At 29.6% G+C, this 11,871-nt stretch overlaps 2 protein-coding genes across 2 annotated transcripts in view; one reads left to right on the top strand and one right to left on the bottom strand.

Annotated features, from left to right (window-relative positions):
- LOC126903633 (putative uncharacterized protein DDB_G0282133) overlaps positions 1-1,193 on the top strand; it is a 27,901-nt gene extending 26,708 nt beyond the window's left edge. The window contains exon 6 of the mRNA XM_050681953.1: positions 988-1,193. The gene's annotated coding sequence lies outside the window, so the exon portion shown is untranslated. The remainder of the gene's footprint in view (positions 1-987) is intronic.
- Positions 1,194-1,982: 789 nt separating this feature from the next.
- The window catches only part of LOC126903635 (fibroblast growth factor receptor 4-like), a 43,624-nt gene continuing 33,735 nt past the window's right edge, over positions 1,983-11,871 (bottom strand). The window contains exons 2-6 of the mRNA XM_050681956.1: positions 5,187-6,941; positions 4,850-5,031; positions 4,189-4,317; positions 3,864-3,975; positions 1,983-2,821 (exon numbers count right to left, since the gene is read on the bottom strand). Of these exons, the coding sequence (XP_050537913.1) occupies positions 2,556-2,821; positions 3,864-3,975; positions 4,189-4,317; positions 4,850-5,031; positions 5,187-6,941 (2,444 nt within the window). The 3' untranslated portion in view covers positions 1,983-2,555. The remainder of the gene's footprint in view (positions 2,822-3,863; positions 3,976-4,188; positions 4,318-4,849; positions 5,032-5,186; positions 6,942-11,871) is intronic.

The raw sequence follows: 11,871 nt of genomic DNA, 5'->3' as shown, positions 1-11,871 counted from the left end.
TCCATTGACCTCGGGCGTCTCACTCTTGCGTGGACCCGATAGTCACTGCGCATAAGCCCTATGATTAGGTCGACCAACTCGTACTCTGTGAGCCTTGAGTCGAGACGACGGGCTAGCTGGCTCTTCCACATTACAAACTCCCCTAGGGATTGACGTTCGCCTTGGTGAGCACTGTGGAGATCATTGCGTACTTGGGTAAGTATAGCAATGCTATTGAACCTCCTCAAAAATTGTTGTCGGAACACTGTCCATGTGGGGTTCAAGCAGCGTATAGTACCCCACCAGTTACCTGCCTCTGCTTTTAACTGTGGGGACAGTACACGTACCCACTTCTGGTGTGGTACGTTCGCTTCGGTTAGGACCATTTCAGCCTCTTCAATGAAAGCGTTGGGATCCTCTTGTTTCTTTCCGGAAAACTCCGGCAGAGAATCACGCGCCAACGTTAGGCTATCGTGGGACAGTAACGACGTTTCGTTAAAAGTAACGTGTCGTTGCTCCCTGGTCCTATTGTCCGGACGGGAACGACTTTCAGATCGTTCTACTCCGTTAAATCCTTGGTTTTGACCGAAGGTTTCTGGATTTTCACCGAAGAACTGTATGTTCTGGTGATGGTCCTTGGTCGTCCGGTTACTTTCAACGATGCGATGCGACCGCGACACAACCCGTCATTTTTGTAATTAAATTATTTTACTATTTTATAAGCTAATTAAATAAATACTTAGAAATTATAAAAAATGAAGTTAATTTCCCTTTAAGTTATAAGAGATGGTACATAAAAATAATTAATAGCTGATAAATCAAGAATTATTCAAACCAAATTATTATTATTGAAATTATTCAATATATGTAACTATATAAAACCATAATTTTATTTTTCAGTGTTGAATTTATTTTGCATGTAATTGAGTTGATAAAATTGATTATACGAGTTATCTCCCTTAACTCTTTATATAATTTAAAAATGATAATACATAATTTTGTTTACAGGATTCATATCAATTGAATAACGAATAATTTATGACTTTGCTGTAAGAATTTTACCAAGTCCACAAATACTTATATAGAAAGACATATTAATTTATCTTTATTCTATATTCAATATGAATTTTAAATAATATATTTTAAAATGTATTTTACGCTTTCAAACGACATCTCTTTTGGAGTTATTATATAATAATATTTTAAAAATCAAACTATGTTTTGTTAATGCGACTTAAATGGAGTAATACCTTAATCTAAAATTATTTTTGAACATGTCCATTTTTCCTTATTGAAAATTATAATTATATTATTTATATTGTAAATATTAATAAATATAACAAAATACGATATCTTTAAATGCCTTGAATTACATGACGTGTGTTAATAGCATCAAGGAACAGCTGTATAAAAAAATTGTTCATCCAAAAACTTGGCAACTACAATAAATCTCAAGTTAAAAATTCGATGTTTTGATACATAAGGTAAATTTTTTTACCCAACAAAAGTATTACAAATTTTTTATTTCTCAAGAGTATTGGATGAATTGAATATTTTAATTAATCATAAATGTCAGTTTTTTATATAATCAAACATGAATTAAGAATCAGTATTGGGTAATTTATATACATTAATTATAAATTTTGAAAAAATAAACAAATACTTGGTTTAATTGTTGTAATTATACAGAATGTTTAAAAACATTCAGAAACATTCTTTATTTTTTAAGCACCTCATTTGAGTAGGTTAGAATCAAAATTCACAAACAACGACAAAACACAATAAAACAGAAAAAATAATTTACTAAACAACAATAAATATTACGTATGTTTTAGGAATTATTAAGAAATATATTTTTTACACTTTTTTGTTGATTAGTATACTCTTTTTTCAGTTTTTTCGAATACTTCTTAATAGTAACTTGTGAATTTTGATTTTAGATTAGGTTAAATTATATTATAATTTGTACCTTGATAAATCAGCAAAAAAAAATTAATTCATAGTAAAAAAAAAAGTTTAATTTTATTATGTTGTTGTTTTACAACGAGTCTTAGGTACAATTATTTTTCTACATTATCACTATATATAAATTATAGAAAATATAATTATTTTACAAATATTTTACACAAATCACAATAAGTTGTCTATAACGACCAATATTTTAATTGTTGACACAATAAGCCCTAGAAACGAATTATCACCTACATTTTTCAATTATAAAAGTATTAATTCTTATTATAACACAATTAAATAAATTGCAAAAAAATGTTTGGTAATGTAATTACGGTAATTATAAAAATATAAAATTTCTAAACGAAAAATAAATTTAACCATTATTAAATTAGTATTTATAACAATAAGGCTTAGAACGAAAAATTTCGCATCATTTTATGTGTATTTTTTAATAGAATATAAATTTTAATAAACGCATCTAAAAATAAAATATCGCAAAATCAATGATAATAGGTGGGTTTAAGTATTGTTTGCTAAAAGTAGGATTTACATAGAATATGATAGTCCATTAATGATCTCTAACTTGGTCTGATTAAAATAATAGTATTAATATTTTATACATTCTAATGTTTATTTTTATTATTATCCGATTCATCCACTAAACTCTCTAAATCCACGTAGCTTCCTTCGAATTCAGGATTTTCAAGTAGTGCGGCCAATTCTTGTTTAAGCTCAGCAAATGTAGGTCTCTTGGCTGGGTCGGCTATCCAACACTTTGTAATCACACGGAAAAGTTCCGACCGACAATGTGCTGGCTTTTCCAATCTATAACCTTCGCGTACCCGACGCATTACTTCACGAGCACCCATGGTACAGTAAGGAGTTGAACCTACAAAATATTAAACAATACGTTTTTTATGACGATATTCGCAAGTATTAGCCTTTATTATCAATAGTAGTAAGACACAGTTGTGAGTTTATAAATACACTAACTGCCAATACAGAAATTAATATAATTTTTTAAACACGCTTTTAAAGCACATCGAACTAAAAAGTTAAAAATTGTTTTTAAAAATATTTTTCATGGCTCCATAATTAATTTATTACTAATATAACAAAACGCATTAAAGTTATAAGACAGTTAAACATAAAAATTCGTATAAAATACCGTTAAATAGAATAACGTTTATTTATTCATTAGTATGTTATTTTTACAATCTCCATAATTATTTTTATAATCACTAGCAACTTGTAACAAAAAACTGTTTTTGGCTTTCATCACCTGTTTATATATAATTATAGCCTAAAATAAACCCCTCTTTAAACTATATCATTAACAAATAGTAATTTTCATTTTGCCGTTTAAATAGTTTTTATTTTTTGCTGAATATCTGAATTAAATTGAATAAATAAAGTTTTAAAATTATATTATTTAATATCAAATATATAAATTTTAATAATATTTATAAGAATACTTTTTATAGAAAATTATTCTTCTTTTTCCTTGTTTTAATCCCAACTATTTTGGGGTCAGTGACAGAAACAATTGTTGGTCGACATTTTATAGATAATTATTAAATATTCAATTGATGTTATTTTTATGGTAAAAATTGTATTTTTTCAGTAATCTACAAAAAAACTAAAAGACCATCCCTAAAATTAAATTTTCAACTCTTGTAGAACGTTTTAAGGTTATTGATCAATCATGATTTAATTTTGTAGAACTTATTTATTTTTTGGTAGAATAATTTTGGGAAATGAGAAGGTAGAATTTCCAAATCAAATTCTCATTCTATAGATAGGGGCCACCCTAATGCTTATAAAAAAAACCTATGAGTGCTAAATCTTTTGAGAAAAAATTATTGTGCTATAACCTCGCTTATAAAATGTATTATATTTAACCCAAATTTTTATCAATTGGTAATATTTACCTAGCGTCACGATTTCCCACATGAGTACGCCAAAGCTCCATACGTCAGTCTTGTAAGTAAATATGCTGTAATGCAATGATTCCGGTGCCATCCACCGTATGGGCAGTGCACCCTAATTAAATAAAAGAAATTATTAATGCACACATATTTATCATATTTATAGCTCAGGATAATAAAGGAACTCATTTTCATAATATAAAAAAATATGTGTTTTTATAAGATAAAGTCTATCTTACATCTACATAATAAATTGTAATGTGTTACAATCGCGACAAGGTATTTTAATTTAAATAGACTCTAAGATTATATTGAATATAAACCTTACCTTGGTGTGTCTTTGTTCGTAAATCTGATTAGTGTCGCGGACATTTCGTGACATGCCAAAATCAGCGATTTTACATAGTTTATTGTGATCGACCAGAATATTTCTCGCTGCTAAATCTCTATGAACTATCTATTTAACAAGCAAAGAAATATATAAGATTGTATCGTCTAAAATATAACTAATGGATAAAGAATTAAAATAAATAGAAAATACATACATAAAGCTGTATAATAGTGGTAAACTATACCAAGTTACATTATTTTAAGAAATGAGGCGAGATTATTCTTGTAATGCTTATTTAAAAAAAAATGCTGCTTGGAATAGTTTACCTCTGGTATACAGATAATATACATAATATAATATTATATATATATACAATTTTTTTTTTTTTATTAAAGTTAATAAGATTTACTAATTTAATTGATTTATTGACTGTATCATCTACTAAGGTAAAATATTACAAAAAGTAATATAGAATTAAAATCTTCAAATAAATAATACAACTTTAATTATTTATTTAAATATATTATATAAAATGCATTTTGAACAAATTATATCTAAATATTATTAAATGATCTATACAAATTTTGTACAGATACCTACATCATCTTTAATATACATTTGTTTAAAAATAATATTTTTTAATAAAAAGCATCATTACTTTTTTTGATCCTAAGAAGTCCATTCCTCTCGCTACACAATAAGCGAACATAGTTAGGTCTCTAGACGTTAATGAAGCGGTCGAATCGCTAAAATTAAAGTAATGTGATCGTGTTCGTCGGTCTCTGAGGAATGCCAATAGTTTGCCGTACATTACGTATTCCATGATCAGCAAATACGGTTCTGAAACAAATGATTAACTTCGATTACCTAAGGTGTGCCATTTATTTAATGCACATACATGCAACATGCTTTAGTTAAATTGTGTGCATAACTGAAGTCGAATTTACAACGTAACTACATTATCTATATTATTATAGTAACATTGTATACCATACCTTTCTCAGTACAGCATCCCAATAGTGTAACTACATTAGGATGGGATCCTAGATGTTGCATTATGCTCAATTCTCTGATCAGATCTTCTCGTTCCCTGGTAGCCGCATCTTCTTTGACCATTTTCACTGCCACTAGTCTGGTGAGACCTTCATGACCACTAATATCATCAGCTTCGGCTTTCCAAACTTGACCAAAATTTCCTTGGCCTAGGATAGTTTGCAAACGCAATTTCTCGCGCGGAAATTCCCATCTGCTATTATTCGGTAACGGTACAATATTGCTCATCTTTTCTGTATCCCAAACAATATGTTGAGGGACTCGAGGAAGTTTAGTAGTTAAAGGCGATGAAGTGATAGTATTGAAGTCTAAAGGACTACGATTATACTCTGACGAATACTCTGAACTGTCAAATACTTTTTTCTTCTTTCTTTGTATCACTAGTTTTAATGCAAATGCTATCACTAATATTAATGGAACAATGGCCAAGAACGTCAATAGATACGCCGACATGGTCAGTCCTTCGGGATAAATCACTCCGACCTCGTGTTCCGTCAAGAGTCGAGTGTTATTTTTTATTGGCCTCCTTTGCTTTGCTTCTATGGCTGCATTCTTTGTGGTAATATCAGGTAATGACTCTGAAGTGCCATTTACCAAATAAATATAATCTTGTAAATCGGATGGTGGCGACGAACTTTCACTAGTTGGTTCATTAGTCGTTGGAAGTTCAGTAGGCCCAGTACGTTCCGAATTTTGTAAAGGAGCGTATGATGATGCGTTGATTGACGATGTCCTTTCAGTGAAGGTTACTTTAGGTGATGAAGTAATAGATGTGGCATTCAACCGCCTCTGGTTGATTTTAGTAATTTCCAGATATTCAGGTAAGGAAATATTCCCATAACGATTCCTAAGATATTTTGGATACCCAGGGGTTTCAGTACTAGTTAGAGAAGAGGGTGTAGCAGAATCAGTAGACGAACTCTCAGAAAGCTCATCGTTTGTATCATTCTTCCCTTTTACAGAAACTGAAGTGACGACAGTTGACAATATTCTAGTAGCTCTTGAGTCTAATTCCGTCATACATCTTATATCTCTTTGTGATCGATATTTATTCCTTCTTGTATACCTTTGATATGCACAATCCACTGTTTGGGTTTCGGGTCGTCTCAAAGTAGTATTATTAGAATTACGAATTTGCTGAGTTCTATTATGAAAAGACACACCACTAATTCTTTCGGTTGTCTTTTCTTTGTTAGTTTCCGTTTCAGCTTTAGTAAAGCGGTCATCTTCAGTCGTAGACAGTATAACAGGAGACTTCATTGATGTTCTTGTTTGTAAATCAACAACATTCAATACCGTCGTAGATGAAGTGTGCCTAATTTTTTTACCAAAATCGAAATATGGATCTTCTTGTACAATAACTGTTTGTATAGCTCTAACTGTACTAGAAGCTGGTACAAGGCGTCTTCGAGTTTTAATCCGATCCGGTCTTTTGGTGGTAATATTTTGAACTTCGGACGCTTGAACCTCCATCTCATCATCCCACATACGCTTGTATTTTGTTTTCTTTTTTGTATGAAGTCTGCCCGATTCCATTTCTTCCGGTACATCTAATGTAGAAGGCCTTGGCTGTTGATTAGTTGGTATTGTTGTCCTTCTTTGAGCAATTCGAATTGCATTTCTCTGTCGGCGGTGGTCAGCTAAATTTCGGACTCCACCGATCGGTATGCCAGATGGCAATATGACCATCCACTCATCTAAAAATATAATAAAAGAACTGTATAATATTTGTTAATAAAAGTGTATTACATAAAAATAAAAGTTTATAAATCTTTTGATGTATTTTTTGACAATGAGTCGCCATTAAAACATTACACATTACAATGCATTGGTATTTCCAAAGATTTTGTAAAATAAAATAGGTAACATCCGTTTCTAATTCATAATATACATCTAAATATTATTGAGCTTGTGCATATTCATTTTTTATCAGTCCATTTTTTGTGGCAAGAGTTAATTATATAATAAGGCCACGCATCAAAATACCTTGTAAGTAGTGAGTTATCTCATTAACATGATTTAATATACTTATATTTATAAATTTAATTTAATATTGTTTTATTGGTTATTGATAATTATGATTTTTTATTGGGTGGTTAGCTATTAATTAATGATAAATAAGTGGCGTTCAAAATTTAGCTTTCAGAATAATCTAGTTAAAAACACACTTAATTTAAATAACAATACGCAAAGAATAATTGAATTGACTTTAGAATTATACAAAAAGAAGCTAGTTCCACATTAATTAACATTAAGTGTATTTAAAGTCATTGGTTAGCTATTTTAAAGTGACTGTAACCCGCGTTCAACATTAATTTAACCTAATTTAAACACATACGAGGCCACTCAAAATAATTTTAGTCGGTCAACTGAAGATTACAGCAGTTGTTGCTTTGATGACGTTAACCCCTGAAGGCGGCAGAGACCGGTTTATATACTGCATAACACTTTCTCTGTAGAGTATTTTTATAATGCATCTCTGAAAGTCATTAAAGCTTTATAGTCTATACAATTTTTTCTAAAAAATTGACCATTTTAAAAATATTGATACTACTTATAAAATCAAGGATAACAATTGGAACTAAAATACACGTAATCAGTTACAATATTCGAATCTTTATTCTTTAAGAAATTATTCTTTGGTATAAATTAAATAATAGGAGAAATAAGATAAATTATTATAGATATTTTTAAGTGGATATATATAATTGATGATTTACAAATTTTTAACTTTAACTTCTTACTAAGATGTTATTTGTATTTTTACTATCGGCTAATACATACAACAGACTCATTATTATTACCAGTCAACTAACAAACGCAAAGATATAGAGAGTATGTTCATAATTTACACCCTACTCTTTATTACGTTATGGTATATAATATCATTATAACCAACAGTAATGTCATTATTATTGTGCGGATATGATAACCAACGAGGTCGTGATCATTATTATTATTATCAACATCATTGTGTACTTTGACTATTCACTGAAGCATTAAAAATTTCACACCGTAGTTTTTATTTGCAATATAGAAGGCTTAATAATAGCATTTCAGATTTTTAATGGCTTTTTATTTCGCATTTTCTGACTGCCTTGCCGGATATTGATAACGCGTTATAATGATACTACTTAATCGTTATAATAATATTATCGGTTATTTTACAACTTCGCCTTTAATAACTCATTTCCTCGCAATTTCACAAACATTTGTATGGTTACCAAACTCTAAACATATGAAAGCAAGAAGAATACGGGTTCATCGGGTATATGCATTTAAGTTACAATTTTTTTCATTAAATACTTAATAATGAGTTCTGATAAATATTTATGTATGTACTAACGACGCACTTAGTTATATTTTATACAAAAAATCATTCCGCTACAATAATACAAATCTCACACTTTATATTTGATAATGTATAATTTATATTCTATTAAATATCGTACATTCCAAAAAGTGATAAAAATGGGCAGTAGTTTTATCCAATGGCGATTTTTGAACAGTAATAGATATTATTACTAACAGTAATATACAAATAATAATGTAAAATCATTTCTATACTATACAAGTGGTCTCAAAATAGTTTTAAAATGAAAAATTTAAATATTTTATTAAATTATTAGATGATTTTCTTTTTTGTTTTATCAATTATAAAAACTGATTTTCTTTAAACTATTCTATATGTATAAAATAAAATATTTTAAATGTAATTCATGTATTAATACCAAATTCGATTTTTTTTTAATTCTAAACAAATCAAATTATTTACTATTTTTTTCTGTTATGCTACAAGCTATATAATTAATAGAATATAAATAATAATTAACAGCAAATAAGTTTACATAATACATTTTTAATTGTTTTGTGGGTCTCAAAAATGTGGTTTTAGTTACATAGTACATAGTTTCTCCAAACTATATACTGTACTACGCATAAGATGAATTTATAGACACTATAATTTCAATTTCTCATATTATTTTCAAATTACATTAATCTAGTTGTTGAATCAATTTTTGGTAGTATACAACATAATCTATTAAAAATAAAACTATTATTACATATTGTAGTTGATCCAAATACAACTACCTGTTGCCTACTATTTCAATATAATACCTATTGAGTACGCTTATCGTTTTTCATACATAAAAAATATGGCTCATTAGATTATAAGCAATATTCTATAAAAGACCTTAACTCTAGGTGTTTAAATGCCTACACCCATTGATACATTAAGATACATAATGCACGTGCGTTGAACTCACTATTGCAATAGAACTGATAATGTCCAAATAAAATAAATCAAACCATTCACGATATATACTTTGGAGTTTGAGCACTCATAACCTGTCAACAGCTGTTATTCATCGACAATTTAGCAACGCTTGTTGTTTCAACAATCGAACAGCCGCCATTTAACAATTTGTCCGATAAATTTACATTCTGGTACTCAAATTGTTCAATAAATCATCATCACTATAATCGAGTATTCGAGTATGTCACATATGTCGATTCAAACACAATCGGCAACATTGTTTGAAGAAAAATTTTAATTCAATTGATCAACTATTGCACTGGGAGATGGCGAAAACAACGACGGACATGACACGTAATTCAAATTATTCTACCTCGTTTGTTCGGCCAAGATTTTTAGCCCAATTTTCTGTCATGTACGCGCATTAACTGAAATAATGTGCAAGTACATAGAGAACCAACAATGCAACGACGGGGTACACAAAACATAATTGTATGAACCGACGTTTTGTCATTATGTAATTATTGTTGCCATTGCGGTAAAAAAAGAATATATAATTCAATCGATCGATCGTGGTCAGCCAATATCATTTATCAATACGATACGCATAGTAAAAGAAAGACAGGCATGAATCTTGGGAGCTGTTTCGAAACACTTGCTTAGAAGTTTTGTCCGTTGTACTTAGTTTAGCATATTTGATTATGAATCAATAATAGATAACAGTAAAATTTCATAATGATAAAACAAAAGGTACTTCAATGGTAGGTCACATTTAAAGACTAAATAAAGGGTTGTTGATCTGCAAGTTAAATAAGTATACGTAATTTCACGGAAAAATTGTTCTCCTACTCGACTGTGTCTGTTACGTTTGATTTTATCTGTGGTACTTCATGCTTAAGAGTGCTCATTAAAATAAACATAAATATGATCTCACTTGCTCTGATAAATTAATAAATGTAGAAAGTCATGAACAGGGAAGTTTACGTTTTAAAAATTAATACTGAGAAGTATAAGTTATCTTATTAAAGATCATATAGGTTTCAAATTACAAGTTTTTTTAATGTCAAAAATTACCTAGAAGAAATTGTGCGATACTGTTGACTATAATATAATAATAATTTTCTATTTTATCAAAAATCACTTTCCATGCAAAACCGGTTTGGAACCTATTTTTAACAATATTCTTATCGCCAAAAAAGTAATAAATTGTATGGCTAACGTTACTTTTTCTCGAATCTAAATTATGTATATCCTTTTTAATAACAACAAATCATTTTTATATTGATATCCATTTATTTTTTAAAAATACATGGCAAATTAATACCATCGATTGAAAAGACTAACAGTCATGTTTAAAATCTGTACAAGATATCTTATATCTAAGATAATTTATTATGATTTTCATTGTACATTTTTTTTTAGTAACTAGTAACTGGTCCTCTTACTTCCAACTTGTTCATCCTCTCAATTGCAAAAAAAAATATAATACATGGAGTATTTGTTGTCTTCAGGGCCTGGCAAAAGACAAAGCTATCAATGCACTCACTTGGTGTTCCACACTTAAAAGAGTTTAACAAGCGTAAACAAAAAGAAAAAACAATGTCTTATTTACTAAAAACGAGCCCTGCAAAAAGTTCGTTGTTGAGTTCCACAATATCTAGCAACAGCGCTGGTTGTTTACATTGAAATAAAATCGTAAAATCCCAACTATAAAAAAAAAAAAAAAAAAAAAAAAAAAAAAAAAAAAAAACAGTAACAGTCGCATACTTTTTTTCCTATCATATATATACGACAGCCTAGTTCTTCAATATCGTGCAGAAGAGTAGTCATCCACGTCATTTACCACCAACACTATATTATAATGATGTTATGTATTGGATTAGTGCCTGTTACGACACGCTGCCGTAAGCCTGTTGTCGTTTCGCTAATCAATTTTGTGATACCACTCAGCACTTTATTATCTACTCTACAACGTTCGTGCTTCGGGTGAACGACCATCGTGATCGTGATGACCGGAGAAAGGTATCTCTAATAAACTTTGTTCACAGTAACCCATTCGTCAGTTGAAGAAATTTTATATAATTTTTTTCGATTTCTTAGAAATTTTTTCGGCGTAACACGACACCCAGAGTGTTCGAGTATTCTAATGAGTCGGCAATACAATACTAGCTTTTATTGTTATACTTCATTATAGACATAGCATACGGTTAACAATAATGTTTTCATTCATAACGTTGTAGTAAACGTTCACCTGCAGATCATAATAAAAACCACTCTCATTTATGGTACAGCATTATACGAGTATATATGTCGCGTAAAAGTTCGTAGACCCACATACAGGCCCAACAATAATTTTTAACCTCGAAGGT

The sequence above is a fragment of the Daktulosphaira vitifoliae genome, unplaced genomic scaffold (assembly GCF_025091365.1).
Source record: "Daktulosphaira vitifoliae isolate Bord-2020 unplaced genomic scaffold, ASM2509136v1 Scaffold_4, whole genome shotgun sequence".
Classification (NCBI taxonomy): Eukaryota; Metazoa; Arthropoda; class Insecta; order Hemiptera; family Phylloxeridae; genus Daktulosphaira; species Daktulosphaira vitifoliae.
This window is presented reverse-complemented; position numbering and strand designations above follow the sequence as displayed.